Source organism: Pelodiscus sinensis, chromosome 2 (genome assembly GCF_052426305.1).
Source record: "Pelodiscus sinensis isolate ZL-2025 chromosome 2, ASM5242630v1, whole genome shotgun sequence".
NCBI lineage: Eukaryota > Metazoa > Chordata > Testudines > Trionychidae > Pelodiscus > Pelodiscus sinensis.
The window spans coordinates 121137849-121165405 of record NC_143053.1 but is presented as its reverse complement, the minus strand read 5'-3'; the positions used below and the strand labels follow the sequence as shown (position 1 = coordinate 121165405).

The 27557-nt window shown below is 42.4% G+C and overlaps 2 protein-coding genes across 8 annotated transcripts in view; both read left to right on the top strand.

The window, feature by feature from the left end:
* Positions 1 to 27557, top strand: part of RELCH (RAB11 binding and LisH domain, coiled-coil and HEAT repeat containing) — a 123905-nt gene that overhangs the window by 77658 nt on the left and 18690 nt on the right. For 2 of the 7 annotated variants that reach the window (XM_075921383.2, XM_075921386.2), the window contains 8 exons: positions 682 to 761; positions 11004 to 11110; positions 11597 to 11696; positions 20325 to 20407; positions 20601 to 20664; positions 22506 to 22644; positions 24199 to 24315; positions 25133 to 25221. In XM_075921383.2, coding sequence (XP_075777498.1) covers positions 682 to 761; positions 11004 to 11110; positions 11597 to 11696; positions 20325 to 20407; positions 20601 to 20664; positions 22506 to 22644; positions 24199 to 24315; positions 25133 to 25221 — 779 coding nt within the window. Of the gene's footprint in view, positions 1 to 681; positions 762 to 11003; positions 11111 to 11596; positions 11697 to 19435; positions 19519 to 20324; positions 20408 to 20600; positions 20665 to 22505; positions 22645 to 24198; positions 24316 to 25132; positions 25236 to 27557 lie in introns of those variants that run through there. The other 5 variants (XM_075921382.2, XM_075921385.2, XM_075921384.2 and 2 more) reach the window with 4 other exon arrangements.
* LOC149525330 (uncharacterized) lies at positions 8202 to 10978 on the top strand. Its single transcript, XM_089775909.1, is given in 3 exon segments — positions 8202 to 8211; positions 8444 to 8767; positions 8770 to 10978. Coding segments are annotated over 3 exon segments (1104 nt in total). The 3' UTR covers positions 9540 to 10978.

The following is a 27557-nucleotide window of genomic DNA, read 5'->3' as shown; positions in this document are numbered from 1 at the left end:
AGCTTAGTGCTTTTGAAAATTAGGTCACTTATGTAGGTTACTAAATAAGGATTTAAGCATAATTTTAGACACCTGTTTTTTAACATCTTGATATGAGTCTGTAGCCAGAACTATAAAATACATTTTGACCTGTTCGAACATTCTTGTGCACTTTAAAATAAATTGTTAATGCTGCTACTGAACTAATTGTTAATTGTTAATGCTGCTACTGAACTACATACCCAAATGTCTCAACTACAAATACCAGTTTAGCAGTACCACTCTTGAGTTACCTAATGTAGATGACTCCTTGATTCTAGCAGCTGTTTTCAGCACTATTTTGATTAGATGTGCCTAATTATATAGGTACATTATTGAAAATGTCTGCTAGGACAAGATAGCCATCTGCACTAAGGATTGCAATGGTGATGCTGAACTGGCATGAGCACCAGGAGGAATTTTTAGTGAATTCCTTGGCGTAGGAACTGTATTTCTCCATTGTTCTTCATCTGTCAAGCTTAGAATGTTTAGTTAACATAGATCTCAAATGTAGTAGTACTCTCTGTACCCTGTCAAAATGCTGAACATGTAAACTTAGTGAATCACTCTTAGAGGTGAAATTTTGTAATATTGCTCAAAAATAATTAATTGTAAGACAAGGAGTTTTGTTTTTAAATTTTTCCGATATATCAATGACTTTAGATTCCACAGCAGGGAATGGGGTACTAACGAAAGCCACAGTTCCCATCTATGCAACAGGAGTCCTTACATGTTATATTCAGGTAAGAATGACTTTTAAAAAACATATCGGTATTAAAATGTAGCACTCACTCTACAGCTCTTTAGTTTACATTCAAACTTCAGACTGTAAAAGAGGGTGAACAGGTTACCATGATAAGTGTCTAAGATGATTTCTGATATAAACAGCAAAAACCCAATAATCTTTACTCTCTGGATAAAGATTGATTTATAATTGGATAGCCATCCTATTTTTGTTTGACGATAAACACATTTTAATGTTTTAGCCTTACTCAGCTTTATGATGTATAAAAGAATTGAAAGATTTTATTTTCAAAATAAGGGTATTTTTCTTTTAACCTTCAAAATGTGGATTTTTTTCTATCCTTGAAAACTTTTAGGTGATTGTGGCCATGTCTGCAGTGGGGAAATTTTCCCATAACAAATGCTAGTCTGTCATCACAGTTCTGATGAACTAATGTTGGCATTGAAAGCTCTAACATACACAAGACTTTCAAATGGACATTATATAGAGTCATTTAGTCAGTTCTGAAATCAGGTATGGTCAAAACAGTTGTAAAAACAAATTGAATTGAGAGCGATATTTTCCCCCCACACTAGGTTTCCACTTATACAAATATTGAGTCAGCTAAATCAGTGGATAAAGCCATGGGAAGGAGGGATTGTAAATTTTTCAAGTGTAGAAGAGGCTTGGATGTCTAGATTTGACAGATACCATGTGAGGTAGTAAAATTTTGACTTATTTTTCCCCTTCAAATAAACTAGAAATCTTCTGGGTATTTTGTTGGCCTTTCTTTAACTAAAGTATTTGAGCCAAAAGATGTCTCTTTGGGTGTGTCTTTTAACAGAGGGATGTAAATTAGACACTTTGAAATTGCAAATGAAGCCGGGATTTGAATTTCTCATATTTTATTTGCATAATCGTTTCATGGCACTCTTTCAAAAAAGCGCTATTTCGAAAGTGAAACCGCAGTCTAGACAAGATTCTTTCTAAAATAGAAGCCTTTTTCAAAAGATCCTGTAAACCTTTGAGGTTTACAGGATCTTTTGAAAAAGGCTTCTGTTTTCGAAATAGCATTTTTTCAAAAGAGCACCATGGCATGATTATGCAAATAAATCATGGGAAATTCAAATACCGGCTTCATTTGCAATTTTGAAGTGTCTAATTTACATCCCTCTGTCGAAAGATGTACCCTTAAGGATTACATCCCATCATTCTAATGACTAAGAAACTCTCCTAAAACATATGAGTCATTCATTAAAAGGACTCTAGAAAACTGAGGACCATATTTGAAATAATTAAGGTTGAAATAAGTACAGATATTCTTCAGAGAGAGAGAACCCCTTTCAAATTTTATTTATACATAATAAGCAAACCTTTACAGATTACCTTTAAAGACTACAGTAGGCATTTTTTCTTTTTTTGTGAATTTGCAACAAAGTGAATGAGATCTGCTCCAGTGGCATCTTTGGTTTATCATAACTTGTGCATTTTTTTCATTATTGTAGGTCACTTTTCTATTTATTGATTATTGGATGACTGTCTCATTTTTCACTGAGTTTCTCCCATGTTAGGGAAAAGTTGTAAAATCCAAATTTAAAACCTTTGCAGCATAAAAACTTTGCCGTAATGTTCTTTTACAGTGTTGAGGTGAAAAAAGTAACTTTTGTCCACCAAAACCTGGGATCACAAGGCAAAAGTACATTTATTAGGACGGTGCTTAACTTTAATATTATATAGCACTGTTATGCTTATGCTAACAAATACCATTCTTGTGGATTTCTTGGTATTTTTTTTATTTTAGAATGTTGAGAGTAGGCTAGTTCTATCTTCAGTCTAGTCAAAATAGGCTTGCTGTCTATCAAGTTAATGCAAAAAGTCAGCAAACTGATTCAAATTATCAGACTTCTATTATCCAAATACTTGACGAATTATTTAGTTGCTTTGGTGTGTTGCTGCTGGTAAAAATCGGAGTAGTTCCAAATATTTAAGGTATAGTTTTCAGAAACATTATATAGGTGGAGTTGGTAACACCGTATATTATTAAAGTTGTCCAGAAATTCCCATTATAAGACTCTGTTTTCAGTTGCGTATAACTACGAACTATTAGCTGTTTGCGCTTATATTTCTCATTTAGAATGTCTGTCTGCCTCAGACTTCTTCATTTAAATTTCAACCAAAACGTTTGCAAGAATGAAAGTACAGGTTGGGTCTTTAAACTTTCCTTGTCCAAGAACATCTGTGATCTGGCATTCATGGGTGCACCAGGGCTGGAGCACTCAGTGAGAAGCTAGGCCCTGTGCTCAGGAATTCCTACCCCACCCTTCCAGAGCTCCCCAGATAGCTGATTTGTGGCATTCAAGCTTAGAGAGGGAGAGGACCAGGGATGAGGGGCACTCAGGGGAAGTGGCAGAGCAGCTGCAGAGCACAGCCTCACAGGAGCCAGGAGTGCAGCCCCGCAGTCGGTGGCAGCGTAGAAGCTGGCTTTGACCTGACCTAGTCTAGCAAATTCCTTGGTGCCAGACAGGGGAGGTTCAATCTAGTTGTTTTGCCCATATTAAAAAAAAAAAAATCAGGTGACATTTCATTTGAAAAGCCCTAGCATCGGAGCTTTGGAGTGGAGTAGCCTTTCAAGGATGTGCCTTTTTGCCCTCTGTCTCAAAATTTGGCCAAGTAATAATCCTTTGAAACATCTCAATTTGCACATGCAAAGTAGAAGCTTCTTTGCTTTTATTGATGCTAGGCAACTTTTTAACTCTTCACGGGTGGCCGCTAATTTTGTTTCCCACTTGCTGGATGGTTGTTTTGAGACCCAGAGGAATGGGTAGTGAAATTTATTTGCAGAAGTACTGAGCACTGCCACTGAAATCAGTAAAAACTGTTCTTTGAATATATTAAGTATTGTATAATGCTAAGTACTCTACTCTTTTAAAAAAAAAAAAAACAGGTCCTAGGTGTTTGAGTTGGGCACCAAAATTAGTGGAAACTTGTGACATTAGTCTTTGTTCTTCTTCGAGTGCTTGCTCCTGTCCATTCTGATTAGGTGTACGCGCGCCGCGTGCACGGATTCCGGAGCTTTTTTCCCTTAGCAGTATCCATAGGGCCAGCAGGGAGCCCCCTGGAGTGGCGCCGGTATACCGGTGCATATATACCCCTGCTGGCCCTCCCACCCCTCAGTTCCTTCTTACCGCCCGTGTCGGTAGCTGGAGCAGTGCTTCAGGCTATTGCCTATCTCTTAGCAGCTTATCTCTTATCCGTTGTATTATAGTTTGCAGTTGTAGTTTCTTATCTAGTTAAGTAGTTGTTAAGTATTGTAAATAGTTATTTAGATAAGGGAGCAGTGGAACCCTCCCGCGAGGGGAGGGCATGCCAAGGCCCCAGGGCTTCAAACCCTGTGCCTCCTGCTCCAAGCCTATGCCCTGCGGAGATCCTCATTCTGACTGCCTAAAGTGTCTGGGCGAGGCACATCGAGCTGAAAGCTGCTCTATCTGTAACAGCTTTAAGCCCAGGACTAAGGAGGAGAGGGATTTCCGGCTGAAACTCCTGCTAATGGATTCGGCACTGCAGCCTCAGGGCGAGGAGCGGCCTCACTCTGCCTGCAGCGCACGGACGGCGGCACCGTCGGACAGCAGGGCACCGAGGCGCAGATCGCCGTCACCGGTGCCGAGGGCCTCCAAGAGCTCGAGGGGACGCTCGGCAGAGAGGAGTACCCAGAAGGTGCGCCCTAAGGAGGGGTACCTTTCTTCTAAGTCCTCTAGAAAGAGGCACAGCCTGGACAAGGGCGAGAGCCCTGGACAGCCCGTGGGGCTAGGAGAGGTCCGTCGGCCCTACACCCCAGAAACTTTTGAGGCGGCCCGAGACCTCATTCACATGGCTGTGGATGAAGGGGAGGGCCCGGTGCCGCAGGAGCGGACCGCGCCGGCGCCGGCCTCAAGTGCCCCCCAGCAGGACAGGGCCAGGTCGTGGGACCCTCTGGGCGAAGGGCAGGCCTCGGCCCAGCAGCAGCAGTTTCCCCCGGTGCCGGGGAGAACACCGGCACCGGAGCCGGAACGAACACCGGCACCGACCCCGGGCCCACTCCCGACGGCACCAGCAGCGACTCCGGGAGCGTGTGGGCTCGCAACGCCGACGGCGCAGGGTCCGGTGCCGCAGACGGCTCCCTGGGCGGTGCAGGGCCCCGCACCGTACTACGCGCCACCTGCGGTGCCGCAACAGGCGCCCCGCACGGCACCGACGCTGATGCCTCTCCCGGCACCGATCCCTGCTTACTCCTTGGGAGCACAGCAGCAGAGCGCGGCACCGATGCACGTGACGGCACCGGAGGGGTACGCACCGGCCTATCAGATGCATCCGGGCGCGGTACCGCCGCAGCAAAGGCCTCCACTCATGCCACCACCGGCACCGCGTGTGGTGCACAGGGGCAAGCCATCGGCCATGGCAGAACAACGTAGGGTGCAGGCTTCATCGGCCCCTCCCTGGTCAGCATCAGAGTACTCTTCGGAGTCGGAGGCTGAGTCAGTGGCTTCGACCGGGCCCTCATATAGGTCGTGGCCCCGCTCGTCGGTCAGATCATCTCACCGGGAGCCTATGGTCCAGCAGCAGTCGCAGGGGCAACCCCAGTGGGCTTTCTGGACGCCCTGGGCATACCATCAGGCCCAGGGGCCTCCCCCTACGGGGCCGGCAGCGGGGTCATCTCGAAGAAGTAGCACCCCATCTGCCACCCCCTTGACAGCCCCCCTGCCTGGAGGTGGCTCGCCCATGGCGTCAGGGCCGAGACCCCCGGTTATTGGCCAGGGGGAACCAGGGGCACAGATGACCGAGGAGGCAATCCCCTCAAGGGACTTCTTGTCGTCCTCACCAGACGAGGCCCTGGCCGACCCCGCACCTCAGCCCCCGTCTATGGACTCCAGGGCGCACCAGGAGTTGCTCCGAAGGCTGGCAGTCAATCTTGCGGTCCAGCACAAGGAGGTTCACGAGGACTTAGATCCGATGGTGGACATCATAGCGGCAGCAGGCCCTGGTCGAGTGGCGCTCCCACTGAATAAAACGGTGGACAAGCCGTCTAAAACCCTGTGGCAGATGCCGGCCTCTATTGCACCGACCCAGAAGGGGTCGAGAGAAGATGCTATGTACCCCAGGAGGGGCATGAGTATCTTTTTACCCACCCAGCTCCGGGATCCATAGTGGTTCAGGCCGCTGGGCAAAAGGAGTGCCAAGGGCCTCCAGGCCCCACCCCGAAGGCAAAGGAGATTGGACCTGCTTGGCCGGAAGGCCTATGCCACGGGGGACCTCCAGCTACGTATAGCTAACCAGCAACTGATGCTGAGGCGTTATGCTTTTAACACATGGGCATCGATGCAGAAATTTGCCAGCCAGCTTCCTCCCGAATCCCGCCAGGAATTCAGGGCCTTGACGGAAGAGGGGCAAGCAGTGGCGCGTACCTCTCTCCAGGCGGCCTTGGACGCAGCCGATTCGGCAGCCCGCACCATGGCCACAGGGGTGGTGATGAGGCGTAGTGCCTGGCTGCAGGTGTCTGGCATCCCACCCGAGGTGCAGACCACTATCCAGGACCTGCCCTTTGAGGGGCCGGCCTTGTTTTCAGAGCAGACTGATTCCAAGCTGCATAGTCTGAAGGACTCAAGGGCAACCCTGAAGTCGCTAGGGATACATACCCCAGCACCTCAGAGGCGCTCTTTCCAGGCTAGACCCTACCCTAGAAGGGGGCAGAACAACGACAGGGGTTGCAGGAGAGGCCGCAACAATAGCCGCCCTGACCTCTTCAGAGGCAGGCGTAGGGGCCCTCGGTCAGACTCCGAGAGAAGCTCAGGGCCGTCTCCCGGTCACCAAACTAAGCCCTCATTTTGAAGGTACGCCAGAGAGCAGAGTACCAGTAGCGCCTATCTGTCCGCCCTTTGGGGACCATCTTTCCCTATTTTACCAGGGATGGTTAAAGATCACGTCGGACCGTTGGGTCCTAGACCTGGTGAAGCAGGGATATACTATCCCCTTCCTTTCCTACCCTGCCTCCCATCCCCCAACCTCGTCCCTTTTCAGGGACCCCTCTCACGAGACACTCCTTCGGCAGGAGGTGTCCAACCTGTTGATGCTAGGGGCCATAGAAAGGGTGCCTCCAGACGTAAGGGGAAAGGGTTTCTACTCCCGCTACTTCCTAGTACCCAAGGCAAAAGGGGGTATGCGTCCCATACTAGACCTCCGAAACCTGAACACCTTTATAAGGAAGACAAAGTTCAGGATGGTGACGCTAGCCTGCATCATCCCATCGCTCAGAAAGGGGGACTGGTATGCTGCTCTCGATTTAAAGTACTTCCACATTTCAATTTTTCCAAGTCACAGAAAATTCCTCCGGTTCACGGTGGGACAGGACCACTTCCAGTTTACGGTCCTCCCCTTTGGACTGTGTACAGCCCCGAGAGTTTTTACCAAATTTATGACGGTGGTAGCCGCATTCCTGAGGCGGCACAGGGTCCAAGTGTTCCCATACCTGGACGACTGGCTCATAAAGGGCAAGTCTTGAGAACAAGTACTGGACCATGTCTCGAGGGCCAGGGCTCCATTCGAGGGTCTCGGCCTCCTCATAAACGAGGCCAAATCACTGCTAGAGCCCACGCAAGTCATAGACTTTGTGGGGGCCCATCTGGACTCGCCTGTAGGCAAGGCGTCCCTACCGAAAGACAGATTTTCGACCATTCAATCGCTGGTAGTGGGGCTGCAGGAGTTCCCGACTACGACGGCGAGGACCTGCATGAGGCTGCTAGGCCACATGGCGGCGGGCACTTACGTGGTCCAACACGCCAGGCTACGCACGTGCCCGTTGCAGGGGTGGCTCAAGGTAGCGCACAACCCCTTGAGGTCGCCGCTGGATGCGGTGGTAACTATCCCTCAGGACATTCTGCGCTCGCTGGACTGGTGGAAGGACGAGAGCACGGTGTGTGCGGGGGTCCGATTCACCAAGCCGTCCCCGTCTGTGCAGCTGGTCACGGACGCTTGGGATGGGGCGCTCACCTGGGCAACCTCAGGACACAAGGTACGTGGTCAACAGGAGGAGGCTCACCTCCATATAAATATCAAGGAGCTGCGGGCGGTCAGGTTGGCCTGCAGGGCGTTCCTTCCCCACTTACAGAACAGAGTGGTGGCGGTGCTGACAGACAACACTACGGCCATGTTCTATATCAACAAACAGGGTGGGGCGGGTTCCTCTCCCCTGTGCCGGGAAGCCCTAGATCTATGGGAACTGTGTATAGCCCACAGCATTTTCCTGGAGGCGTCTCACCTCCCAGGAACCAGGAACGGGCTAGCGGACAGGCTCAGCCGTTCAATCCAGGCGCACGAGTGGGTGCTAAGGGGGGATGTACTTCACGAGGTCTTCCAGAGGTGGGGGTTTCCCCGCCTGGACCTGTTCGCAACCCTGAGCAACGCCAAGTGCGGGGAGTTCTGTTCGTACATGGGGCACGGTCAGGGCTCTTGGGGAGATGCGCTGCAGGCCCAGGGGCCTACTCTATGCCTTCCCCCCCATTCCCTCTGATCCACGACACACTCCTCAGAGTGCAGAGGTTCAGGGCTCGGGCCATCCTGATAGCGCCAGTATGGCCTCGACAGTACTGGTTCACCACTTTGCTGGATCTGACTGTGGAGGGCCCACTCAGGCTACCCCTAGTGCCAGATCTAATCACTCAGAGCTGTGAGGCCGGGATGGCACTCCACCCGAGCCTTCCATCTCTCTACCTAGCAGCGTGGCTCCTCAGTGGCTCTTAGTGACGGAGCGAGCCTGCTCTAGAGCAGTCCAGGAGGTCCTCTTAGAAAGTAGAAAGCCGTCCACTAGAGCTCTTTACGAGGCTATGTGGAAGAAGTTTACTTCCTGGCTGGAGGGCAGGACGCTCGCTCCAGGTGAAGGGGCGGTTCCGACTGCCCTGGAGTTCCTTCTCCACCTGCGGAAACAGGGCCTGGCCACAGCCTCCCTAAGGGTGTACCTGGCGGCCATAGCGGCCTTCCACGTCGGGGGGGGGGGCAAAGGTTTATCTTTGCCAACCCCTTGGTTAAAAGGTTTCTAAAGGGAGTCGACAGGTTGATGCCATATGAGAGGCCTACGGTACCGGCGTGGGACCTTAACCTGGTCCTGACTGCCCTTATGAAGCCCCCGTTCGAGCCCCTAGCTTCATGCTCCCTGACACATCTGTCTTATAAGGTAGCTTTCCTTGTGGCCATTACCTCGGCCAGGCGGGTGTCTGAGCTTAAGGCTCTCACCTCAGAACCACCTTACACGGTGTTTTTTAAAGACAAGGTGAGGTTGCGTCCACACCCGGGGTTTCTTCCCAAGGTGGTCTCACACTCCCACATGTCCCAGGATATTTACCTGCCAGTGTTTTACCCCAAGCCACACGCGTCGCCCAGGGAACAGGCTCTGCACTGCCTGGACGTTAGGAGGGCGTTGGCTTTTTATATAGATAGGACACGAGAGTTTCGTAAGTCAAATCAATTGTTTATTTCAGTGGCGGAAAGGATGTATGGTCAGCCAGTCTCGACGCAGCATATATCCTCGTGGATTACTTCCTGCATTCGACTGTGCTACAAGGGCGAGGGTAGACCACCGCTGCGCATAACTGCACATTCCACTAGAGCCCAGGCGACGTCGGCGGCGTTTCTGGCTTGCGTGCCGATCTTGGAGATCTGCAGGGCAGCAACCTGGTTATCAGTGCACACCTTTGCAGAGCATTATGCAATCACGCAGCTGGCCAGGGAGGATGCTGCTGTCAGGACGGCAGTTCTGTGTTCTGCACAATAACAAGATAATACTTAGTCACCTTCCAACCCCGCCTCCAGAGGGGGGACACGGCTAGGGACTCACCTAATCAGAATGGACATGAGCAAGCACTCGAAGAAGAAGAAGAGGTTACTTACCTCGTAACTGTAGTTCTTCGAGATGTGTTGCTCATGTCCATTCTGCATCCCACCCACCTCCCCGTCTCGGAAGGAGCCGGCAAGAAGGAAATGAGGGGTGGGAGGGCCAGCAGGGGTATATATGCACCGGTATACCGGCGCCACTCCAGGGGGCTCCCTGTTGGCCCTATGGATACTGCTAAGGGAAAAAAGCTCCGGAATCCATGCACGTGGCGCGTGTACACCTAATCAGAATGGACATGAGCAACACATCTCGAAGAACTACAGTTACGAGGTAAGTAACCTCTTCTTCATCAGCTCCCCACAAGGGAAAGACAGATGGTCAACATTTGGGTACTACAGGACTGAGCACCATGAAAAGTCCACAAGCAAATTAATAATTCTGTCTTCAGAGCAAGGTTGGCACCATAAATGGAATAGTGAGAAGAAAACAAAATATTGAATAGCTGCTCATTATTTGATCATCCAACAAAAATTCTCTGATGCGCTGTATCAGAATGTATATGGGTAGAGCCGTGAAAATCTACAGATATCCACTTTAGATCTGCAGGTATCCGCATCTGTGGATGTGAATGTGGAATAGCCACAACTTATTTGTGTGTCTGTGGATACAGATTTTGCATGTAGAACCCTGTACATTTTTTCAAATCCACAGATCAATACAGATATCCACGATTCATTTTTATGGATACTAATGTGGATGCAGATACAAATTTTGTATCTGTACAAAGCTCTGTATTTGGGAGGCAAATTAAAAAAAACATAATTCTGGTCTTTCCCAGCTTTTCAGAGCTTGGCTTTGCATCCTCAGTAATGGGGTGAGGGTCTAAATATGGGGAGTTGTATGTAATGAAAGATGTATACTGATTAGTACATGCTTATGGCCAGAAGGTAAGATATTCTTGATACCTAATTAGAACACTTAATATTGCTTAATCCAAAGCATATTAATTTAGCTTTTTGTTAATGAAAAGGCAATTAAAGAGCAAGTCTTAGTCGGAACTGTTTCAAGTTAAAAATTAATCTGTGCATGCATGTAGAGACTGAAGGAAAGACATTTATTGCATGTATTTTGAAAGGGATATGGGTAAATAGACAAAAAAATTCAGAAACTATGAAAAATAGTTGGATATTGTTTAAATTGTTTCATTGAGTTTGTTAAAATAATGGTTTTACTTTGGTTATGAATATTAGAATGAATAAATAAATAGTTAAAGGTAAGGGATATTAGTCAATTAAAATTTTACTTTATCCATTCTGTGTTGTCCTTGCCTTCAAATTTAAATTTTCAAGTGACTTCACAGCATAACCTATAAAACTAAAATTCACATTGCATGCTTTCTTTTAGGAAGATGACCGCAAACTATTAGTTGGGTTCTTAGAAGACGTGATGACTATGCTTTCATTATCACATGCTCCTCTTGATAGCCTGAAGGCTTCTTTTGTGGAACTGGGGTAAAGTATATAACATAGAATTGATTTTAAATGGTTTAAAATTTTTCATAATGTACTGTCAGCTGTAAGTGTAATTGCAACAAAAGATCAAGTGAATTAGGGATATAAATCAGGTTTACTTGATTAGTATAGAAAGCTACTCTGTTTAATGCAGTATCTACTGTAAGATTAAACAAGAATCTATTCTATAGTTGAATATTTCAGTAAATATTTTTGCGCCTTCTGTAGCTTGAATGCTTTTGTCGTTGTAAATTGTTCATAACCTAAAGTTTTCCTGAAATTTCTTTTCAAAGACTTAATTGTATGATACAGCCCATTTTTCCACAATCAGTAAAGCTGACTGTAAACAAGGCTTGCACGATGAATGTTTTTGAAGTTTAAGTGTTTAAGAGTGCACATTTCTGTATGCTACTGTAGACTGTCTTCGCAATTTATAATCAGACCCACTCTACACTTAGTGTTAGCTTGACTATTATTTTCTTTTAGTGCAAACCCAGCATACCATGAGCTGCTGTTAACTGTACTGTGGTATGGAGTTGTCCATACTTCAGCTCTTGTTCGTTGCACAGCTGCTAGAATGTTTGAGGTAAGTGATTATCAAAACTGTTACACTGCAATTTTAGACTATGTGTATTAAAAAATCATATTGGTATCTGAAAACATATGTATTGTGATCAACTGACGTGTCTGAATAGGTTGTGTACTGTGTGATGGAGCAGCAATGTGTTGTACTCTTTTGGTTTTGCCTCTGTTACATATTCAAGTTAATTAAATATTGATGTTTTATCAACTGCTTGCAAGACATTTTTATAGCAATTTGTGTATTCATCTTTGTTCTGCTATTGTCTTTGGTATTAAATTTCATCTTTGCATGCTGAAAACTGTTGATTTGAATATGAGAAATCATTTCAGTGCTCAACTCTGTGTTCAAACCAGTTTTAAACTTGTCAGATTAGGAAATGGGCTTGCATAAGTCTATATGTAAGCTTTGCATGCATATCTTGGACTTGTTGATCTGTTCTTTTTGGGACTTGAACACACTTATTTCACTGATAGGTTAACTATATTCAGAGCCTCATTCCTATACTCTAAGGCTTCAGAATTATATTGCAAGCCAATTTCTATCATTGCCTGACATTGAGAGAAAATAATATGCATAGTCAATAGTATTCATAATATGTTGCTTTATCATTTTATATTTGTCATATGAAGTTACAGAGTAACTCTTGTGAGCTCTCCTCTGTTTCCATACTGTGCAAATTCATAGATATTCTATAGAATCACTAAGTTTGCCTGAATTTGTTTACTATGTCCTTAGCCATCAAATCTAAAAATATCAGAAGAAAAGAAATACAGGATAGGAAATCCCAAATATCTTTCTCAGTTGCTGAATTTACAGGGATTTTGTGCCTCCTGGATCTGAAAAGTGTATTTATCTCTTTATAATTGCACTTATTCTTTATGCATGAGACTTCGGTACTTCAACTCTGTCTTTGTAATACAGGTTGAACCTCTCTAGTGCAGATCTCTCTGGTCCAGAATCATCCGTGATCCAGCTAACTAAAATCATTCTGGATGTCCATTTTTCATGGGCGTGGCAAGTTTCCTGCAGTCCCATAATGTTTGTTTACAGCCCCCAGTCCTAGCTCTCATTGTTCTGTTCTGTAGTTTACCCTAAATGTCCTCTAACAGCTCAGTAAGCAGTCGAAGTGTTGGGAATGCTGCTAGATAATATTGACCTCCTGTAGTCTGGAAAAATCTCTTATTCTGAACCAGTCAAGTCCCAAGGGTGCCGTACTAGGGAGGGTCAACCTGTATATTACTATGGGGTACCACATGAGGACAGAGATCACCACACTTGGATCCAGATGAAGAATCAGAGTCTAAATCTGCTCTGAGTAGTAAAAAATTAAATTATAACCATGTTTTAATATAACTATCTCATCACTAGCCAAAATAATGCTTCTATTAATACTCTCCCCACCCGTTTAATGAAAGTCAAGTAGCAAAAAAGCTTTGTTTTACTACATGACATATTTTTATTTAATTATACCCCTGCAATTCCTGCTTTTCCATTTGGTCTAAATCAGTGTTCCTCAAAGTGGGCTGTGAGCCCAATTTGGGAAAGCAGCTAGTGGGTCCCTGTGCTTTGTTTACCTAAAGGGGCTATAGCCACGGATCTTTATGGCTCCTATTGGCTCCGGTTTGCCGTTTGCAGCCAGGGGAGCCATGAGAAGCTTTCCACAGTTCGCATTGGCTGGAAACAGTGAATCAGACTCTGTTGGAGCTGAGAGGCTCTGTGGCTAGGGTCCCTTTAGGAAAACAAAGCATCAGGGGCTTAGTAGCAGCTTTCCTAAAGTGGGCCTACAGCCCACTTTCAGAAACACTGGTCTTAAATGTATTGTACTGAGTAGGGTTATGAATCCACCTAGAACGGTGAACTCATAACTGTGGTAAGGATCCACCCTCTGATCACTGTTGTACTGATGATGCTTTAGAACTCAACAGAACCTTACGTTAGCAAATAGTCCTACGGGTGAACCAGGAAGCCCTGTTACTGGTTTGGGGGCGGGGGGAGTGGGGGACCGTCTAAAGACCAGCCTGTGCAAGCTTGGTTAAATGACTTAATCAGTTTGTGCTTTTTCCACTTTAGACATTCCCATCATTAAAGCATTTTCAGATAGTCTAAAATATTATGCAACCATTCTCCTTGTCTTAGCTTTTGGAATATTGGAGCTTTATTCCTCTTTGCTTGCTAGACGCCCTAGGCAACATCTTTGGACGACCTCCGTTATAAAAGGCTGCATCCTGAACTGTAATGTTTCTTCCAAACAACAAATAAAGGACAAAATAAGTGATTTTTGAACAGTCTGTATTGTCTGACATTTTTTCCCTGCTATAATTCATGAAGTGCAGAGCCTATGCTGCTAAACAAAAAATATACTGTTTTCTAATTATATCACCTTTTCCTAAATCTCAGAAACATGTAAGTAGATATCGCATGCTCACATAAATATTTGTAGTGAGATCTTTATTTTTGCTCCAATACCTGTCCTTTGTGTAGGAGGGCTGGATCCTCGAAGCCCTGATTCTGGCCATTAGAGCATCAATACTTATTAGCCAGGATGGGTAGGAATGTTTGTCAGAGGCTGGGAATGGATGACAAGAGAGGAATCACATGATGATTTCCTGTTCTGTTCACTCCCATTGGGGCACCTGGCGTTGGCCACTGTTGGAAGACAGGATGCTGGGTTAAATAGACCTTTAGTCTGATCCAGTATGAACGTTCTTATGATCCCTCCACACAAGGCACTGCAGAAGACAGTAAGGTGCCTTCTGCAGATACTGTCTTAACTTGCTAGAAGGGGCCAAACCACTGCTGCAGTATTGCAGAGGTTCTGTGCTGTGCAGTGCAGTGTCCCATGGAACAGCCTTGAAAGGATGCTGCAACTTGGACAGACCTCAAGTTACACTGAGCCCTTAGAATAGTCCAGTATTGGGAGAGTACAAAAGTAACTTAAAGCCACCATAGCGTCCGCAACCTTAGCATTCTTGGATTGAGAGTCTTGTGCTGCATCTCTTTAGGCTTAGTATGTATAAATAGACATATTTATGACCGCTATAAAGAAATTAAAACAAAGTCAGTTCTAAGTATTGTGTTATATGCTGAATATTATCTGGCTTCCTCCTTTCTGCTATTTCTGTGCTTTTAATTGTTAACATTTTGTCAGTAACTTCCAGTTTTGAATGTTAACCCAAATTTGACTGGCACTGGTTTGAACACTATTTATGTATAGTTGGGTTATGAACTTTGTTGGTCTGTGTGATAGGTTCTAGTTCAGGAACAGTTATAATTCAAATATAAATCATAAAAAATCAACATATCTTTTTCCTTCATTCGAAAATACATTTTACTGGCAGTGTTTCTGCTCAAATTGTGATCATGTTTTCTGTTCCCTAATAATGTCAGTCACAAATTTTCTTGTCATTAGTACATTTCCTTAATACTTTTATTTTAAAAAATTTGCAATTGGTAAAGAAAGTCATATTTATACATTATAGAAATTAAAAGTAAAAAGTGAACATATTAAATGGGAAAATTGTCATCTTAAACACTGACTGAAAGTAGTTAATCTTAATTCAACAAACTGGCAATTGCTTAAAGGTAATTTGAAGAGCTGTATTTAAGATGAGCATTTCAATGCTTTTCAATTGACTTCACAGTCAATGATGAAAATAATAAGTATTTAATGTTATTGTGTACTTGAAAACATCCAGTTTGTGCTTTGGGGGATTGTTTTTAGTGTTGATCATCAAATTTTAGATTAAAGAAACTCCATGTTTCTGCCCAATGGATAATAATCAGTGCAGGAAGTCACTTTTCTATATAGTTGTAACTTGTAAAATTATCCTGAATTATTTATGGAATCTAAGCTCCACACTTCTACCACCACTGTTCAATAGATGTATAAAAACACTCACAAATATAGGATTTAAGCCTTACACTACTGCACTTACTGGGAAAGCCAATCTTCTCTCTATTTCACCATTGACTTCAGAGTCTGATCAAGAGGGATTCTCAAAAGTAGCCATATAGCCAGAGAAGTGTTTTCAACAGGAGTTAATTTATAATTTTTGAACTGGAAAGAGTATAGGCAAAGAAGCCAAAGTAGATGATTAAAATTGAGGTTGTGTAGGGACTATGGGCATAGTGCACATATTGTAATATAGTGTATTATTGAAATCTCTGCATAATCATCCTATAGAAGTTGAACAAAACACACTGCTAATTCAGTTTCCCTTCTGGGGTTTTCACTGTGATCATAAAGCACAGTGCTGCTCTATACAGGTTGAACATCTCTAGTCTAGCACCCTCAGGATCTAATAATGTGTGCCAAACTAGAGAATTTGCTGAACCACGGGAGGTCAATATTGTAGCTAGTAGGTCTCTCTCTATTTTTATTTCACTGAAGCGAATAAATGGAACAGTGCTTGCAAAGCTACATAATAATTATGACTATACTGATGATGCACCTTATAAAAGCTAACACCTAGCCAAGGCTTATCAGCTTTCTTTATATCTGCTACCCCCTGAAGCTGAGTTAGTCTGTACAGAATAAACTTAAACAACAACAAATAGTCTGGTAGCACTTTATAGACTAACAAAACATGTAGATGGTACGGTAAACATCTGATAATCCGGCACCTTTGGGACCCAGGGGGTGCTGGATTATCAAATATGCTGGACTATCGGAAGGGGGGGCTATGAGGGGTCTGGGGTGGGCGGGTGCCACCCAGGGCCAGCGCTAGGGGACCTACCCGGCAGCGCCCCCAGCTGCTCTGCCTCCAGCTTCCCCGATTCAGCCGCTGGTCAGTTTTAGCAGCGGCTGAATCGGGGAAGCTGGGGGCAGAGCAGCTCCAATGGTCTGGCTGCCCGGAGCACTTCCGGGTTCCTGATGGTGCCGGACCGTCAGATGCCGGACCATCGGAGTTTTACTGTATCATGCATGAGCTTTCGTGGGCACAGCCCACTTCTTCAGATGACCGGAGTTTTAGTGTTAGTGTTGATATATATTTCAATTGTATTGGCATGAGGAAATAAGTACATAGAGCATAAAAAACATTTGTACACTTTGCGGTGTACACCACCATTCCCACTGCTTCTTGGGCTCTTAGGGCACGTCTACACAGCAGGGCTAAAGCTGAAATAAGCTACACAACTTGAGCTATGTCAGTTGCGTAGCTTAAGTCAAAATAGCTTTTTTCGTCTTTTGGCGCTGTCTACACAGCAGGAAGTCTTCCCCTACTCCTTGTACAATGAGGGTTACAGGAGTCAGAGCAAGAAGTCCTCCAGCTCAACATTATATTGAAATAACTGTTTGCTGTGTAGATTCAGACTGTTATTTTGGAATAACGTCAGTTATTTTGAAATAATGCTGTTCTGTAGACACAGCCTTGGAAGACATTTAGGGGTAAATTGGAACTAACACTTTATGGGACTGTGGGAAACTTGGCCACACCCATGTTAAGTGGATATCCGGCTAACTAAAGTCATGCTGGATCACAGATGTTGCTGGACTACAGAGGTTCAGCCTATATGTTGGTGGAGTCCAGTGTACTGTTAGCATATTCCAAGTAGTAACTTAGTTTTATTTTTAGCCCAACTAGAAAAATACATACTAATTAGAAAAAATGTAATGTCTCCTAATAATTATAATTCTCAAAATAAAATTTAGACGTCTATATCTGGAAGCTTTAATTTTAAATACTTTAATTCCATTTCCATGAAAGCAGCAAATAAGATGGTTCAAATTTAGGCACTTAAGAACTGAGAAACACCAAAATGCAGAAATAGGCTCTAATGGAGGGTTAGAAACACACTATGCTTTAATATCAGAGGGGTAGCCGTGTTAGTCTGAATCTGCAAAAGCGGCGAGGAGTCCTGTGGCACCTTATAGACTAACTGAAGTCTGACGAAGTGGGTCTTTGCCCACGAAAGCTTATGCTCCTACACTTCAGTTAGTCTATAAGGTGCCACAGGACTCCTCGCCGCTTATGCTTTAATAGTATGCTATAAATAGTTAAACTTGCCCTATACCCACGTGTCCTTTCTTTATGCTCTGGTGTCACTGTTCGTTTGGTAAAGGCAAGACTTGTAATTTGCTACTTGATAGAAGTTGAAATATACAGTGTAGTTGTAGTAGTGTCCGTCCCAGGCTCTTTGAGAGAGACAAAGTGGATGAGATAATATCTTTGATTAGACCAACTTCCTCACCCACCTGATTATTGAAACGTTCAGAAGATGTGTTAGAGCTTGCCCAGTAGGTACAGTTTAGCATTCTGCATTTTATATACTATGAAGTAGCCAGGGTGGGGTAAGGTTTTGTGGGACCTAAGGCCAAAGCAAATAGAGGTCCCTATCCACCTCTCTGCCTTTAGTACCCCTGCTACCGTGGTGCTCCTGCTAAGTAAATAGGGTCAGAACCCAGGGCTTGCTTCACCTCCAGCCAGGGAACAGGTATGGGGATGGGTAAGGCCTGCTCCCCAACTACAGCACCCGGCAGGCAGAGTGGGGCCAAGCTCTCACTGCCTGACTGTGCTCCCCAGCTGTGTGCTGGGTGGACAGAGCAGTGTAAGCCCCAGAACCCTGACTCAGCTTTTGGGCTGGCATGTTGAGTGTGCAGGGACCCTTGTGCACAGGCCCTGTTAACCCAGTGGCTAATATGCCACTGGAAGTAATAGATAAAATCATAGATTTTCTTAGATGAGGTACAAGGTAGAAGAAAAATCACAATACTTTCACCTTTTAAATGATGCAAGTAAAATGCCTATTTGGTTAATCATTGAGGAAATTTTGGGATTGGTCATTTATGGAACAGTTTTACAGAGGTTGCTGTTTGCTACTTTGCAAAAATTAAATCTTACTAAGCAAGCAGCATACTTAGTTTAGAAAAAAGGAACTAAGGTGTGGTCACATGCCCTGTAATGACCTTTTAATTGAAAAGATTTCCAGATATTTGTGAGCATAGGAAGAAGTATTTATACACAACACATTCTAATTTGGGATTTATTGCAGTAAGTACATCTACATATTCATATTGGGAAGTATTTGAAAATCTGATAGTTAGCTATCCGATTTTTACTTTCATGGACCAGCAAAGACAATTTTAGGCTGTTTAGAATTTTTCATTATGTGCCACTTAATGGATCTGGTATCTAAAAAAATTCCTAAAATATTGGGGAAAGCCTAGTGGCATATGGGAAGGTGCTTCTTATGCCAAGTTTAAAAAGTGTACAGTTTTTAACAATAGTGGTCCCACAGCTGCAGTTTAGTGTTTGAAAATTGCATTCAGTCTGGCAAAGCTGTTCATTTTGCACCTGCCCATCGTATTAGCTATGAAAAATAATCCCATTGACTTTGAATTGTATTCAATTTTGTTTGAATTGACAGACTCAAATTTGCATCACTTTGGTATTTAAAATTGTTTGCAGTCTGACAAATAACCTACAACTTAGACTGTTTCCTTTGGTGGTCATTTGAATTTCAAAATAGCAAAAAATCTACAAAATATATAGACCAAGAGACTTTGTTTGAACAGCTTTAGACAGTCCATCAGGACTGAACTGACTGCCAGACCACCTGCGCTTTCTTCAGACCTCTGCATATATAAAGCGCTAGTGTAGCTGTATTTGCTTAGCTTCTAATTTTGGTTTGCTTTTTGTGTTTTTCTTTCTTTCTCTTGGTTGTGCCACTCTTCTTCCCATGGTACTGTGCTCGCTCTTTCCGTGCATCACCTGTGATACTTCCCTGCTCTGACTACTCAGCTGTTGGTGAAGGGGGTACATGAAACTCTGGTAGCTCAGAGAGTTGTCCCTGCTCTCATTACTCTCTCCAGTGACCCTGAAATGTAAGTGTACTGATCGCCTTATACATTAAGCATCCCTCTTAATACTTGTCTAGAAATAGCCATCAGTTTTCTTTAGTATTCCCATCACAAAAGTTTTTCTCATTGAAAAAAGCATGTTTCATTTAAAATAAGACCCTTCCAACTGCAGATTTAAAAACTAGATTGACTGTGCTTTCTAAAAGTAAAAATTATTTTTGCAATAATCAGAAGATAATAGTTGAAGAAAATTAAATTTAAATTGAAAATTGTTACACGTATAATAATTCTCTTAATTAAATAATTAAGTTAATAATTAAGTTAATAAATAAATAATTAAGTTCAAAAGTTAATGTTTAATATAGTGGCAGTCACGTATACTCACAATACTTCAGATTTCAGAGGTATCAGCCTTACTGCAGTAAGTCAAATGTAGCAAATACTCCTTAGTGCTACTGCAGTTAGCTTGGGGAAAATACACACATAAACAAGAATTAAAATAGTGAAATACAAAATAATTGGTTAGCTGTACCATAATCTCTGATAAGTAACAGTCGGAATTCAATGCCCTGTGTATGCATTTCAAGGGCCAGCATACTGTTGTGATATTTCTTTCAGGATTAGGAGGGATGTTTTGCTAATCTCACTAACAGGTTGTTATCAGTAACTGCCAGAGCATGAACAAAGATTTTTAATCTTTTTAATGTCTTGTGTGAGTGACTAAATAAACAAAGGCCTGTGAGTCTGCCTGCCCATCCTCAGTCACAGCTAACCCAGTTCTCCTTCCAGTTTACCAAACCATTTTTTATTGCATGTTGACTGGTTTACAGCTGACTCTTCGAGGCATGAATGAAGCCTTAATTGACAAGCGGGTTGCTCCGGCCCTTGTTACCTTGTCCAGTGATCCTGAATTGTGAGTTTCAGACTGAGACCTTAAGTTAATCAAGTCTTTTGAGCATTTTTCCTCATCTACTTATTTTTTTTTATTTTGTCACTGCTAGAAACTAATATATCTTAATGTACTAACTTTGAATTTTCATTACTTTTTATTGTATTCATTCCTAAGGCTAAACACAGCTTAAAGATTTTTTTTTCCCCTCTTATAGCTCTGTCAGGATTGCCACAATTCCTGCTTTTGGTACCATCATGGAAACGGTTACTCAGAGAGAGGTAGGAATACTGCATATCAAACTGAAATATTAAGCAGCAATCAAACTATTGCTCAATCATTTAGCAGGTGGTTGAGTTTGACAAGTACAGTAATGTACTGCCAAACTGCGAGCAAGAGATACACTTATAAATTTTTTTCTCACAAAGGTGATTTTCTTAAACAATGTTAAGTTCCTAACTTCTACAACATAATAGGTTTACTATTAGGAGAAATTCTTGTTTCATACACACAACTTAATCTTGCAAAAGGATGGAAGCAGAATGTGTTAGGATTCAGGATTTTCTAATTTTATGTTCTTTATGAAGACATTTTTCATTATGGCACAGAAATCAAAAATAACAACTTGATGGAAGTTAACTGTGAAGCTGGGAATGAAGTTTTGTTCTGAGATACTGGACAGTCTAAAAAAGAATTTTAGAACAATAACACACAGGGGTATTGGATGTTCTGGTGGATTGATAACAAGGCATTAGGGCATTTTCTTGAATGAGTTCCCTTTAGTTGCAGTAAGAGAAGTATAAATTAGGAATGTTAAAATGGGTTTAATTATGTAATCGTGTAACTGCTGAAAATTTCAACAGTTGCAGGGGGAGGGACAGGCTCCCATCTGCACCCCACCCATGTGCTGCCTCCTCTGATACAGAGGCAGCAACATGGGGGAAGGGGAGAGGCCCCTTGTGAGGAACCTTGCATGTTAACTGATGAGCCCAGTCTCATCAGTTAACCATGTAAATAGTTATACTGTAACATCCCTAGTATAAATATTACATTAATTTACCAAATGTTTATAAAACCGAGCATAACTAATAAATGCTATTTAGAGTTTTTTAAGCAGTCAAAAATTAAATCTCTTTGAACAATACATTAATTGCTTCTATAGCTCTTAGTGGTGTTAAATTGATTTAAAAAATTGTAGCCTTACAAAAGTTAGGACTGTCTTCCAGCAGGAGGATGTATGCTTCATTTTGCTGAGTATCCATACCAATGTGAGGTATAAAAAGCACACTACTTTCTGCAGAGCTTGCATTCTTCCTGTAATTTCAACATGTTCTTAAATCCTAAAATAATATGTTTGAGGAAATGTGAGTAAGTCGTCAATGATGACTCAGAAGTTCAGTTTTTGGAAGATGGATAAGTAGCAGTTTTGTCATTGGGAATGCATGTTATACATTGCATTTAGTTAAAAAGTCCTTGGTTAACTAACTGAAATAACTATATTGTTTGCTGCCATTATAAATCTTTGTAACATAGAGGCTATGTATCATCCAGAAGCCTAACATAGAAGGCATCTGAGCAGGAAAATGCTGATTTACTTTTTATCTGAATGCTTTTAAATACCATTTAATCCAGTCAAGTTTAACTTCAGAAAAAATTGACAGTTTGTCCATATTTTTTTTCTGTTTTGATGATGTAAAATGCTTTTTAATTATTTTCTGGTCTCTAGTTCATCAGGTGTTTTCTTTCATTAATTATTTGTAAAGTAGTTACTTCTGATTCTGCACGTATTTCTTTCCATTTCTGTACTTCTGATATTAAAAACATGGTTAGAGCTATTGCTACTTCAATTCTAACTAAAAAAAAATTGAAGATAAGGAAGCATAATAAGAGAACCAGGGGTGGGAGAAGCTATTTATAGAACATTTCCCTTGATCAAGTAGAACATTGTGATAGCATCCTAAAACAAAAGGTGTTAGGATATCCTGTAACAGTGAAGAATACTAGATTAACCAAAAAATAAATATTTTAACACAACTTTGAAAACTGATTGATTGAAAACAGAAATATATTGTAAAAGTGACTGAAGTTTTTGCCACCTTTACTTTTTTTGTAAATATTCAAGCTACTGGAAAGAGTGAAAATGCAGTTGGCTTCTTTCCTTGAAGATCCTCAGTATCAAGACCAACATTCTTTACACACAGAAATCATAAAAACATTTGGAAGAGTTGGACCTAATGCAGAGCCCAGATTTAGAGATGAATGTAAGTGGCAACTTAAGTGAATGTTTCTTACCTAAAAATAACAATTGAGAATAAAATATCAAATACTCATAAGTTGATTGCAATGTATTAAATAGAATGTGTAACATTGATAGGGAGTGTTAGCAGAATGTGAACAATAATATTGAATAGTTTCTTGTTGAGAAATGCTTTCTGTATATTACAACTCTTCATATTCCATAGATATATGTGAACAATGATTTTAATGCTTGTGGCTTTCTAATTCAAGAGCAGATATTCTGCCATTTTGTTTGAAATACGTTTGCAACACAGTAATTGAAAACCCCCTAGCAGTCCCACTAGAAGCCATCATTTACCAGCCATTATCATACACTTGTTGCTGAGAAACTTCAGATATTTGTTTCTATCTCTGATGCCACTTTTTACCAATTATGGTGACCATATGCCCCTTTTTTTCTGGGACGGTCCCGGATTTAAGGGTTCTGTCCTGGTGTCCCAGTAAAAGGCACAGAGGGGCATGAGGGGAACTACGGCAGAGGTTTGTGAGGGAGTGGGCATCAGGGAAAAAGAGTGCAAGGGGGGCAGGAGCAGTGAGGGAAGGTGGAGGCACCAGGAGGTGCAGGGGTAAGTGCAGGTGCCAGGGGATTCTGGGGATGAAGCAGAAGGGCAGACACCTGCAGGGGCAGGACCAGAACCAGCGGAAAGAGGTGAGGGAGGTGTTAGGAGAGGGGATGAGGAGGAGTAGCTACACATGATCAGAGTGGGGCTACTGGAGGAGTGGGCACGGGGGAGAGAAGGGCTGGTGCAGGGGAGCAGGTCCTGGGAGGTGTTGAGGGGAGTGAGACGGGCAAGGTAGCTGATGGAGCAAAGGAAGGAGACCTGGCAGCAGAGGGAAAAGGTAGAGGTTTATAAAATATTTATTAATAAATTGGGTGCCATAGTGGCACATCCAAACAAGCCACATGAACTCAATACTGGTGCACAACACGATTCATTCTGCTCATGGGAGGAAACTCTTAGAGGGAACACTTCCCCCAGCCTCTCCATCTCTCCCCCCCCCCTCCCCCGCCCCGAGTTAATGTGACACACATTGGGTTAATGCAATTGCAGGATAGTTTAATGAAGGGGGGGGGTTGGTGGGGGCCAAACTCATCCCTATTGGTAGGAGGATGGTGGGAAATGTTCTGGGGGGAGGGGGGGGTCACATGACACCTTTTATTTCTGGTCATGTGTCCATCTTGACCCCGAGAGTGTTATCTCCAAAGGTGTGGCTAATGTGGGTCAGGGGCATGGTTAACAGGGGTCAGGGGTGTGGCTAATATGTCCCTAATTTTGGTTCAGAAAATATGGTCACCATACCAATTGTTAACAAATACTTTTTTCCAAAGGGCTATAGTACATTGTATCATTTTTTTTTCCTAAGCAACTTAATCTGGTGCCTTTCTTACTGCATGGTGGGTAGGAATTGCTTATTGTTTTACCATAAAGACAGCTTTGCAGGTTAGTGTATATTAGGGGAAAGTCTGTGAAAGTGAATGCAAAACAATACTTTGATTCAAATATTTACTCTTCTAGTTGTTATTCCACACTTACACAAGTTAGCCTTGGTCAACAATCAGCAGTCTGTGGATTCAAAGAGACTGGACATTGCAACCCATCTGTTTGAAGCCTATAGTGCTCTTTCCTGTTGTTGTATCCTTATTCAGTTATATTTTTAACTGTTAATTGTTTTCACTCTTTGGTTTTAATATTTGGGAATTACAAAGTAGCTTGCTCTCTCGGAGTAGATTGTATAAATATGTAAGTTTCTCAGTAATCTAAAAACGCAGATACAATAGATAGAACTAAACATTATTTTGAAAAAACCTGAAATTTTTATAATTTTTGTTAAATCTGCTTTGGGGCCAGGGAAGAACTCTGAAGATAATTATGTAGGTATCTTGCTAAATGCCTTCTACCCTCCTATCCTTTCATTTTGCATTCTTATGACATAATGATATTAATGGCATAGATTGATTCAAGTACTTTTCTATATATATATTTACCAGTTACTTCCCTTTGTCATACTTGTTACAAAAAATAACATCTGGAATTAATACAGTTTTTATGGTAATGGATTATTCTAAATAAATTCCAGACACAGAATCTATTTTATTTTTGTGTTTGTATTAAATAAAGTTGTTACAGTAAGACAAGTCATAGCAAATTGTTTTAAGCCATGGGTTGCCTCTGTTCTTTGTCCCTCACCCTATTTTCATCTGCTGCTGTTCAGGATCAGGCCCTATTCTTTTGTTTAATTCTTCTTTCATGTATTATTCTCTGCTCATTTTGACTCTGCTTTGGGTCGCTTGATATCAAATTGCTAAAATCAAAACCTGTGAAACACTTCACAATAGCTAGAATAAATGCTAATATTCTTTTGTTAGGTAATTTGTGTATTGTCTTGAGATAAAATGTGACATCAAATGCTAATTATATTGTTAGAATGCCTTAACTGCATTCCTGCTAGTTATATCAGAGGATTTAATGGTCAATCACTTTTTGCCTGGACTCAGGTGCTTACGAACTGACATGGAACATCTCTCACCGGAGCATGAGGTGAGCAACTAAAGGTACCATTCAAGTTTGAGGCACATATTGACAATAGATTGATGAGATATTTAATCTTTAGAGTTAAGTAGTTAGCATTACAGTACATAGTAGTAACTGATGGTTCAAATATATATCATAGCATAGTTTTCTTGATAGAAAAAATTTAGTGTCCTTTTGAAATTCATAAGCTGAGAGGACTTCTATAAAAAAACACTAAAATTGGAGTAAATCCTCCATACAAAATATTTGAAAACTGAGTTTTTCAGCATACTTGGTTGGTTTGTTTTTCATAATGAAAGTGGAAGAAGAAAATGCTGTTTCTACCATGCACTGTTTCTTAAACATTCAAAAAAGATGTACTAGAACTAGGAGCCACCACAACATTTTTTTTAAATGCCTGCAAACATGGGTGGAAAAAAATAACCTAAAACAAACTCAACATATGGGATATATTTTGAATACAGTAACGCTGAAAGGATTTGTGACCGAGAGCGGTCACAGAAGACCCGTTGGGGGTGTTTCCTGGTGTGCTGACTAAGCCATTTACACTTACCTTCTTGCTCTTTGGGGCTTCTCACTATCCTCTCCTGCTGGGCCAGCTCATCTGGTCTTCCCCAGCCAAGGCGCAGAGCTGAGATCACTGCTCCCCTCACACACATCCCAAGGAGCAGTACAAACACTGAAATTCTTCAGGTCCAAGGAAAATGCAGCTTTGGACCCAGCTTCCAGGGATATCACTCCCCAAATGAATTACTTAGGTAAGCCCCCTTTAACAATGAAAGGAAAATGCACAAACTGATTGCTCCCCCAGGTAACAATTATTTACATTATTACGTTATTTTTATTAAGTACAAGCAGTAGGATTTAAGAGATTGTAAGTGAAAACAGGCAGAGCAAAGTAGATTACAAATGTAAAATAACAGAAAATGCTTATCTAATTCTTTAAACTAAAACCTCAGTATAAACTTATAAACTCACCCTGAAAGGGTTCTTATTCCAGCTAAGCCTTCAAACCAGTTCCCACTCGTTGAAGGGTCTGGTTCATTTTTTGGGGGAGTGCCATGCCAGCAAAAGACAAAGAAACTGCTAGCTTCTCATTGTTTTACAGATTTTCACTTTGGGCAGGAATTCTATTTCTACATTCCACCCTTACATGTAAGGGTGGATCTGGTCAGAACCTACCAGTTTGGAGGGGGGGATCACATGACTTCCTAGGACCAACCACTGCTAAGATTTGAAGGTCTACATGCGATGACCCAGAAATTGAGGGAAACACCCCTGATGGCTTTCTTTCACTCATTTAAAACCATAAAGCATTCCATACTCCATATAGCTAACTTTATACACAAGAATTATACATGCACCAAAATAAGATATACAGATCCAGCATATTATGACATAGATTGATAGGTTACATGAGATTTTTCCAAAGCATCTTCAAGTTATGCATATTTGTGTCCATAAGTCAATTTCATAAAGCATGGGTGGGATCTGTCACAGGATCCAGCAACTCGGGGCATTAAAGGAGGCATGTTTGCAGGGCAATAAGACAGCAAAAAAAGTCTTGAAAAATTTTGTGATGCAGCTCTAGAATGTCCTTGTTTTGCAGTAGTTTCAGTTCTTAGCAGCCCACTTCACAAAACATTGATAAATTGGAGGGAGTTCACGGGAAAGCAGTGGAAATTATTCAGTGGGTATGTGAGCTGGCTTGAGAAAAGCTTTAAAATAAGTGTAACTTGGCTAAATGAGAACTATGTACAAACAACATAAGTCCATAGACACAAAATTAAATTAGCTAGAGGCAAAAAGGATCATAAGAAAACATTCTACAAATACATTAGAAGCAAGAGGAAAACTAAGGACAGGATGGGCCCTTTAATGAGCCAGAATAGACAATAACAGAAAATATGGAAATGGCAGATGTGAAAAGTGACATTTTTGTTTGCTACTAAACTTTTTGGCAAAAAACTGGAGATCTAGCATTGACCTGGGAAATTATAGACCACTCATCTTAACATCAGACCTGGAAAGATAATGAAGCAAACAATGTATAGCTTACATAAAAATAAACTTAGCTATGAAGAATATTGAGACGGGACTTTCTAGTCTAGGGAAGGAATCTGACTCTGACTTCTGAAGGGTGAGTCAGGAGTGACAGTAACAATCTGAACATCAGTCAGAGGTGACAAGAGTTGCACTTCCCTTACCCCAAGTGGTCTTGGAAAGGATCTGGCATGGGTCAGTCAGCGTATGCATGCAATGAGTTAGAAGACTGTAGGGAGTGACTAAAAAGTCTAAAGATGTATTAAAAAGCTATAGCGGATGAAAGTTGTCTAGTTTCA